The sequence below is a fragment of the Chiloscyllium punctatum genome, chromosome 26 (assembly GCF_047496795.1).
Source record: "Chiloscyllium punctatum isolate Juve2018m chromosome 26, sChiPun1.3, whole genome shotgun sequence".
Classification (NCBI taxonomy): domain Eukaryota; kingdom Metazoa; phylum Chordata; class Chondrichthyes; order Orectolobiformes; family Hemiscylliidae; genus Chiloscyllium; species Chiloscyllium punctatum.
The window spans coordinates 37229588-37239438 of NC_092764.1; the positions used below are offsets into that span (position 1 = coordinate 37229588).

Sequence of the window (9851 nt, forward strand, 5' to 3'; positions counted from 1 at the left end):
GCTGCATAAGGTCTGGCTGGGACATCTTGCTGAGATTGATGCAAGGGTTCGCCTGTTGCTTAGTGTGATGGAATCTCTTGGGTTGCAGCTTAATCTTGCAAAACACCAAGGAGCGGTCTATATGACAGGTGCACCGCCAAACACGTTCTCCACACTCTCTCTTACCCACAGTGCTGATTAATTAGAATCAGATTGAGTTGGTGTGTCTCCAGGATTTCTTATGCTGAGGCTTTGTCTGGAAGTAGGAGTTAGTGATGCACAAATCATGGTAAGTGCACAACTCAAGCAGTCGCTGTCTGTTCTCATTCACTTTGCCCACACCAAAATGCCCAAGGCAGGAGGGCCCCAAGTCGTGGTCTGCACCCACTCTGGTGTTGAAGAACAAGTTACTCCTCCCTAGGGAAGCTGCTAATGAGGGCAGCGAGATTGTTGTAGAACCCGTCCTATGTGTCTGGTGTGGAGGACAGTGTTGGGTTATACACGCTGACAAGGTGGTGTTGAGGCGAAGAGTTTTGAGTCGCTCTGAGCCATTGCTGACTGACTGGTTCTCCTGTGTTCATCAGACTGTTCGTCACTGTGAAGCTGACCCCTGCTCTCAGAGCCCTTCCCCAGCCAGTAAAACGTGTAGTCCTTCTCTTTCAGTGAACCCACCTCTGTCAGCCTTGTTTCCTGGAGGGCAACTAGACCCATGGTGAGTCTCCTTGAGCCTGTTATTTATGACGGCTGATTTCTTAGAGTCGCTGATGTCCTGAAGGGTTTGAGAGGCCGGTCATCATTGTCCAGACGTTCCATCTTCTCCGTTTTAGAGCTGGTCTTTTTTTTGTTCTTGGTGCAATGATCACAATCTGCTGTCATGATAATTCCTAATCCCCATTCACCCAATGAGGATAGTGGGTTGAGGCGGGTGATAGCTGTTCACTGGGATCCGAAAATCCCCCCTATGGTTGATACCATTGTGTTCTACGCCGATCTTGCGATGACACAAAACTAGTATCTGCTGCCCCCTCGTGTTGTGTCGACGCTGCAGGTGAAGCGGGTGGAGAGTCCTCTCCAGGTACAGTAGTGGTAGGATGCAAGCCTAGGCGGTGTGGTATAGGGCCAAGCTGTTGTCCATGAAGCACGTTCCCCCTCTCCACAACACTGGCTAATCCAAAGGAACAGCAGAGCCGTTACAGTTTGGTACCAGTGCCGTCGCAGGAGCTGCCAGGACAAGGTTGTAGATAACAACGATCTATCTTTGGGGCCCCCTGCTTCGGATTTTTCCTTGTGGTTTACTCCTGAAGCCTTTCCCAGTGCTATGTTAAAGGCACTGTGTAAATGCAGGTTGTCAAAGAGAGTTAGGTTATGAGGGTCAGTTGTATTTTGTATTCCTTTTGTGTTTGAAAGGTTGAGGGGTTATCTAATCAAGTCTTTTAAATTTATGAAGGAGTAAATAGTAGATTCAGATAAAGTATTCTATTTGAGAGCATCCAAAACAAAAGGACACAAAATTGAAATTAATGTTAGACTATTTAAGCACAAAATTGAGAAGCACTTTCATGCGCTGACTGGAGCACTTTCCTGACAAGGCTGTGGATTTTTGGTCAAATTAAATTTCCAACACTGAGATTGATTATTATTGTAAGGCTTATTGTAAGTATAAAGAGGTATAGAGAAGATGCACAAATTATGTTGAGGTATAATTCAGCCAGGATTTGCTGCATATAAAGTGATGACTTTAATCCAGATTAAATGAATACTGAATATTAAATATTGAAGAATGATACATTTTATAAATAAAAGAAATTACACATCACTTTTTATTTTCTGTTTTACTTGTCCAGAATGTAGAGATTCTGAAAATCCTGGAAACAGCATCTGCTCAGGTAACCGACGAAGATGGAGTATTCAGACTAACTGCTGCCCGGAAGATAAAGTCAGCTGATGTCAGAAAGAAATGTAAGAAGTTGTTTAAAGTTAATCATAAAGTAAATTGTTCTGGACTGTGGGTTTCTTTAATTTGTAGGTTTTTCTCAAATCCTTTACTGGTTTGCTACTGTTCCTGTGCTCGTGGCATGGATTGTCTATTTGACAGTCATGACAGAAACTGGGAAAGTGAGCCAAGATTCCCACAGCTGAAAATTCTTATACAGGGACATGAAGTGAGGACAACATTCTGCCTGGCATGGATACCTGAAGCTGAATAGCCAGAGGGTGACTGCCACTTGTAGTGCTGTCTTCTGATAAAGGAATTGAAGTGAGAGGAAAGGAAATCTATATTTGCTTGTTTCCATTTCAGTATCAAAACCACCTACTTTCCTTTTCAGCTGATGCATTTGTTACGAGGCCAGATGAAGTTAATAAAATCACTGATAAAAAAAGGATTCAGCTTATGCAATCCATTCAGAAATTTAACAGGTAAGTACAACTCTAATGTGGAAAAGAATGTAGATTCAGTAAAGATACAAAGTAGATACTACTATCTATCAATGTTAGCTTAATTAATTTGGGCTACTTTTGATGTGTATAAACTTTTGCCAAGAAGGTTTTCTGGGTATGTTGTAAGTGGTCAAGCTTACAGTGCAGCGTATGATTCCATTATATAAAATTATCTAGGATGGAATTTTGAAATGAGTGAGAATGAAGTTGTAACTGCTGTTCCTTTGAACTGGATTATAGTCCAAACCAGACAGCCACCTTTTACATAGCTCGTTCCTGATTAACTTGCTCACATATCCCTTACAGGTGAAAAATGTTTTGCTGGAAAAGCACAGCAGGTCAGGCAGCATCCAAGGAGCAGGAGAATTGATGCTTCGGGCATAAGCCCTTTTGATGCCTGAAACGTCGATTCTCCTGCTCCTTGGATGCTGCCTGACCTGCTGCGCTTTTCCAGCAACACATTTTTCAGCTCTGATCTCCAGCATCTGCAATCCTCAGTCCTCACTTTCTCCTCCTTTTTATCCCTTATATAGGTTTACAAAATTGAGGGGCATGGATAGGATAAATTGACAAAGTCTTTTCCCTGGGGTCAGGAAGTCCAGAACTAGAGGGCATAGGTTTAGGGTGAGGGGGGAAAGATATAAGAGAGACCTAAGGGGCAACTTTTTCATGCAGAGGGTGGTACGTGTATGGAATGAGCTGCCAGAGAATGTGGTGGAGGCTGGTACAATTGCAACATTTTAAAAGGCATTTGCATGTGTATATGAATAGGAAGGGTTTGGAGGGATATGGCCGGATGCTGGCAGGTGGGACTAGATTGGGGTTGGGATATCTGGTTGGCATGGACGAGTTGGACCAAAAGGTCTAGTTCCGTGCTGTACATCTCTAGGACTCTATCATTTATTTTTAAAATTGTAATGAACTTAAAAAGTTATTAGGAAGCTGTTAATTAATAACAAGCTGCATTATTTTTATAAATCTTTTAAAATATATGCATTTGTTCATAACTTAGCCCCAAATTTGGCATAAAGTAAAACCAAGAACTGCAGAAGCTGGAAATCTGAAACAGAAACTGAACTTGGTGTTGAAACTCAGCAGGTCTGGCAGCATCATGTGCTCTGAAGAGTCAAAAGACTGTTAACTCTGTTTTCTTACCAAATTTAGGATTATGTCTACATTTCCTATTTCCGTAAAAGAATAGGAAATGTTATGTCATATGTCAAATTTTGAACCAGCAATTTGAACATTTCTTTAAAAAGATGGTAATTCAAAAATGTCTTGAATGTTTGAGAATTTTTCTGTTTATCTTGCTTTAATTAAGTAATCCGGTTACAATTATGTGTTTTGCTTCACTGTCAGCCACCCTTTTTTTTAAAATGTCTGTTCACTTGTTTCTCTCAAAGTTGGCTTCTGCTTTCAGGTGAATTTCAGTTTGATCCCTGGCCTCACTACAGATTAGTTAGATATTCACAAGGGAAAGAATATATCACAGGTTTGGGTGCAAGAATGTGCTTATGTGAGTGGTTTCAGATAATGGACCTCAAAAAAAATTATCTAGAGTAAAATCCAAAAATGGGAAAAGAGGAAAAAAAAATGGAAATGTTTGTTTTTACTCATGAAGTAAGAGGATGACAGAAGAATTGGTATTTCCATAGAAACCAATCAAATTAGATGGGATTAAAAAAAACTGCACCTTGATCTGAATGTGACCCTTCAAGACATTGAAAGCATTTTGGTTAAACCTTTGTCTGTAGGTCTGAGAATTTAAAGAAGACCGTTACAAGAGATAAAAGCAGCCCTGAATTTGATGAACTCCTAATCCATCAGGTATGAAATCTAACTGGATTAACTTTGCCAGATAATTATAAGAAAATCATGATACCATCTGATGCAAATAATGGCATGCAATAAAGGCAAGCAAGCCACTTTCAGGAAGCTATGGACTTGCACTCCAAGATCTTGATGGACACCAATGCTGTTCAGGATCCTGCTGTGAATTGTCTGCTTGTCCTTAACATTTGATCTCGCAAAATGCAGCACCTCACATTTATCGGGATTAAACTTCTTTCCCTTGTGATACTGTTACATCTGATTTCAGCTTTTCTCTCTTAAACTGCAGGGTAAATCTTGACATGTTATGGTCACTAGATGTTCCTTCACCTTAAGCTCCCCAATCAAATCTGCCTCATTACATATTACCAAATTCAGAATTGCCTGTTTCCTAGTTGGCTGTACCATTAAACTTCGCAAAAAAAAAAATTACATATTCCTTGAATTCCTTTGCTTGAGATCCACTCCCAACCTATTGAAGTTCCCCATGATTTATTTTCTGCCCACATTCTGACTACTGCTAGGAGGCCTGTACATAACTCCCATTCGGTATTTTGTTTTCCTTTCTTCAACTCTACCCTCACGGATTCTACGCCTTCAGACTCTGTTACTACTTGCTATCAATTTAATTTCAATTCTTACTAACAAGGCAACCCTGACCCCTTGCAAATAGGTCCACGATGACCACAACTTTGTACCTGCCAATTTCAATCTCTCCTACATGCTCATTTTCCTTATTTTCTATACTTCTTGCATTTAAATACAACACTCAGTCCTGCATTGACTACACCCTTGTCATAGTTGTCCCTTTTATCTGCTATGCCTGAAGTTAAATTCCTGACCTTTTCCATACTCTATCTTGTTAGTTGTTCTGGAAACTTCAATAACCTATTCAGAGTGCTCCCTGTCCCTTTAACTTTTTCCATAATTCTCCATGCAACTGAAGCCCTGCCTATTTCGTTTCTAGCCTGATGCACAGCCCTAGTCCATGCAATTCACCAGGACTCTGCTCCCAGCATGATCTAGGTAGAGCCTTGTTAATTTGGATTTGACACCTTTTTCAAATAAACTGAACAGTTTAAGAATATTTGAAAAGCTTTTTTTTATTACTAACAAGTCAGTAGTCTAATTTATATATCCTTGCATTGTTTTTATAATTTGATCTGACAGTTGGCAATCAAGACTTTTGACAAAAGAAAATTGAAGCAAACTGAAACAAAGGACCACAGTGCAGCATTGTTTCTTAATTATGCCATTGACCTTGAAACTGAGAAAGAAAAGCTAATTGCAGCAAACCATACAGAGACTAATTATCAAAACAAGAGGGATACAGGTTTTATTAAATGTTTACCCAGTAAATTGAATGATGTAAATGGAAACACCGAATTTGTGGGAATGTGTGGAGAACTTTGTAATCATTCACAAGATTCACCAGATTTTGAGACAGTTGATGTTGCAAAAGTAGGCAACCACAAAGATATTGGTGAATTATGAACCAAAAACTGTTCATAAAGGAGTTGCTAATATAAATGCCTCCAGGTAGGTACCTCACATAATGTACGCACACATGAAAGGACTGCAATGCTCACTACCTACTTCAGCTGGAAAACTGATCTACTAAAACTGAAACCTTGGATAAAAATTGTCACCTAAGTATGAAGTTCACTTCCACTGTGCAGTCACAAAGGAGAAAGCACTTAACTCTATGGATAAATGTATTGCAGTAGCAATATTTTACTTTGCACATATATAGGGAAATGGAGCTTTGTCCATGAGCTACTGTGTAGTATTCCATTAGACATGCATCTGTATTTTTGTGTGTATATATTTAAAAAAACCACTCTTGATTATTGGCAGTGATTTTAACATTAAAACATCAAAAATGTATTTTTTTAAACTCCTGCCAATTCCTATTGAGCACAAATAAAGTTTGTTTCTGTTGGTGTCTGTATTTTTCTAGGACTTTCTATAACAATGTGTGCCTTATTTAATTTTATAAATGTGCAATGTTACTACTCATATAAACAAACAAATTATTCAAAAATAAACATTTTTGTGGAAAAGATTGCTATTATTTTATTTACCCCTCGACCCAGCCATCATTTTAGGGTATACAATGAACACTGCAAGTGTAACCAATTTAAAGTAATTTTCATCATCATTTGGGTCCCTTGGTTGCAATATTTGATGACACTATTTTAGCAACATCCAGATTAAACATATTAAATGCTAATTTTGCAAATAACATCATTTTTACTATACACTAGTCTATTTGTAATCTTGTGTGTATCTCAACTGAATTCAGTAAAATACGCTTTCTTGAGTTGATGTTTGAATGCATTTGCAAGTGTCTCTAATGTCAGAGATTCCAGAGCGATGATCCTTCAGCTGTTCCTAGGTATCACATTTTGTTCATAGGACTGTCTTGGTTTTGAAGTTAAAAATCACATAATAGCAAGTTACAGTCCAACAGGTTTATTAGGAAGCACTAGCTTTCGGAGGTACTGCTCCTTCATCAGGTAGCTGTGCTCCGAAAGCTAGTGCTTCCAAATAAACCTGTTGGACTATAGCCTGCTATAGTGATTTTTAACTTTATCCACCCCAGTCCAACACTAGCCCCTCCACATCTTGGTTTTGAAGAAGTTAATATGATGGAATAGGTTCCATGAGTGTGTATTCTGGCTATAGCGTCATAGAATACAGTGTGGAAGCAGGCCATTCAGCCCATTGAGTCCACACTGCCAGTCCGCAAAGTACCTCACCTTACCCTCTTCCCTGTACCCCTGCATTTCCCATGGCTAATCCTCCTAACATACACATCCCTGGACACTATGGACAAGCTAGCATAGCCAACCCACCTAACTTGCACATATTTGGACTGAGAGAGGAAACTACAGCCTCCTGAGGAAACCCACACAGAGGGAGAATGTGCAAACACCATACCTGAGGGTGGAATTGAACCGGGGGTCACTGGCACTGAGAGGCCCACTTTTACCATTGTGCTTCCCTACATTGTTGGAGGAAAAGGAAGTTATACACTTTACCAAAGGATACAAGGTAAAGTTTCTAAAAGTTCTTTATAACCTAGAATTTTGATAATGATTCCAAAATCAAATATAGTTTATTTCTAAATATTAGATTAACTTTTATTTCTATAAGTTTCCACTGGTCAATTTTGCAACTAATTTAATTTGAATAATCAGTCATGACTTAATTTGTTGCATGATGGTAAGTATTCTAATCATGCCAAGTAAATAAGCATAAGATTAATTGGTTGTAAAATAAACTCACTGACCAAGCTTCCATTTTAACAAAATTATCTAACCCTAATATTTGAAGTACTTAATGTCTACATGATCTTTTACGAAGCACTTATTATATTGCCTGCTATTTAGTTCCTTTTGCCTCTCCTTTTTTTAAAAACCACTGCATAATTTCAGTTCTCGACAGTAAATGGCATCACCCACATGCCTGTTCCAATCTGGCATGCATGCTCCTTAAGTCTTTTTCAATTATCATTTATTGCTGTTGACTTTGACTTTTGTAGCATCTGTAATCATTTAAATTGTACCCTGTCTAGTGAGGGTTAACTAAATATCTCAAAGCACACTAGTGCTAAAACTGATCCCTTATGGTGATATACCTATCTCTCTTTGCCAAAATGTAGGAAGTAAGAAGAACGTAGTTTGGATTAATTAGCGATACAAAAGTTACTTCGAGAGAGCTCCTGTAGATGAATGAAAGCATATAATTGCAAAGAACATGTAAACTCAGTGCTAGAACACAGTCCTGTTTAATTGCAATGCAGATGTCAGTTTTGATTAGATTTCCTACACCAACCCTCTGAAGGATAATCTACCCAGACCCCATTTCCCTCTGACTAATGCACCTAACATTATGGGCAATTTAGCATAGCTAATTCACCTGACCTGCACATCTTTGGACCATGGGAGGGAACCCACGCAGGCACAAGGAGATTATGTGGAATTTGCACAGACAGTTGCCCAAGGCTGGAATCAAACCTGGAACCCCGGTGCTGTAAGGCAGCAGTGCAAACCACTGAACCACCGTGCTGCCTGAAACCACAATCTTGGTGTTATCAGCACCATTTGACGTGGCACTATCCTAGCTGGCCTCAACTACCTGAGCAGAGATTTATTTTTTTTTTCTTTTTCAGCAGCAGTGAGGCAGGCCCCAAGCAGCAACAGGGAGAGTCCTTGCACGTGTTCACACACACAGTCACAGTCCTACACTGATCCAATTCTCCAAACAAAATGGGGAAAACACCCGAGTGGACAGTGACCAGCAGTGCCCTTCTCGGAGGACAATGCTGAGTCAGTATTTTTTTTCATGTGATCTCCACACTCCTATTTATTTATTTTTTTTTACAACTCCAGGGTGTTGGTGGACACCGCGTGCTCCTTCTCCAAGGACACCCGCAGAGATTTATTTATTTTTTTTTTTTCTTTTTTTTTTCTTTATTCTTTTTTAGTGAAAAGACACAGTGCACGAATCTTTATTCAATTTCCACCACCAGGAAGATAGGAATGACACCCGAGTGGCCAGTGACAAGCACTGCCCTTCACATCAAAGGGCAATGCTGTGTGATCAAAACAGTGAAGGGGAGGGTAGGGACTAAATCAAAATAGAGTTGGAGGGGGAAATGATGCACTCCACTCCCTGCGGCGCCCACCTCTCCCTGAACGACTCCAGGGTGTCGGTGGACACCGCGTGCTCCTTCTCCAAGGACACCCGCAGAGATTTATTTTTTTTTTTTTTTTTTTTTTTTCACAAAGTGCACGAATCTTTATTCAATTTCCACCACCAGGAAGATAGGAAAGACACCCGAGTGGCCAGTGACAAGCACTGCCCTTCAAACCACAGGGCAATGCTGTGTGAGCAAAACAGTGAAGGGGAGGGTAGGGACTAAATCAAAATAGAGTTGGAGGGAGAAATGACGCACTCCACTCCCTGCGGCGCCCACCTCTCCCTGAACGACTCCAGGGTGTCGGTGGACACCGCGTGCTCCTTCTCCAAGGACACCCGGGCTCTAACGTAACCCCGGAAGAGGGGCAGGCAGTCGGCCCTAACAACCCCCATCTCCTGGTTAATTTTTTTTTTCTTAGGGAGGCAGGCCCCAAGCAGCAACAGGAACAGTCCTTGCACAGTCACAGAATGATCCAGTCTCCAAAGGGATCTCCTGGTTATATATTTTTTTTTTTTTTCTTTTTTTTTTTTTCTTTTTTTTTTCCCAAGCAGCAACAGGAACAGTCCTCGCACGGTCACAGTCACAGAATGATCCAGTCTCTCCAGAAGGGAAGGAAACACTCAAGTGGCCAGTCACAACTCCAGGGTGTCAGTGGACACCCGCGTGCTCCTTCTCCAAGGACACCCGCAGAGATTTAAACAGCTGAATGGTTTAATCTTATTGGCTTGAACTCTTAATAAGAGTTTATCTACAGTGTTAAGTATTTAGATTACTTGCCAAACATCCCAATTTGCTACTATGTGCTTTTGAATATACAAAATAAATTTAATACCCATCTGCTTTATTGGCTAAACTACCAATTTGCATTCACTTCCCTTCCAACTGTAGTAGTTTT

At 40.2% G+C, this 9851-nt stretch overlaps 1 protein-coding gene across 5 annotated transcripts in view; it reads left to right on the forward strand.

Annotated features, from left to right (window-relative positions):
- The window catches only part of ankrd27 (ankyrin repeat domain 27 (VPS9 domain)), a 95397-nt gene extending 89108 nt beyond the window's left edge, over nucleotides 1–6289 (forward strand). For 4 of the 5 annotated variants that reach the window (XM_072596149.1, XM_072596151.1, XM_072596152.1 and 1 more), the window contains 4 exons: nucleotides 1824–1938; nucleotides 2307–2397; nucleotides 4173–4245; nucleotides 5419–6288. In XM_072596149.1, coding sequence (XP_072452250.1) covers nucleotides 1824–1938; nucleotides 2307–2397; nucleotides 4173–4245; nucleotides 5419–5742 — 603 coding nt within the window. In that variant the 3' untranslated portion in view covers nucleotides 5743–6288. Of the gene's footprint in view, nucleotides 1–1823; nucleotides 1939–2306; nucleotides 2398–4172; nucleotides 4246–5418 lie in introns of all 5 variants that reach the window. The other variant, XM_072596153.1, reaches the window with a different exon arrangement.
- Nucleotides 6290–9851: the final 3562 nt, after the last annotated feature.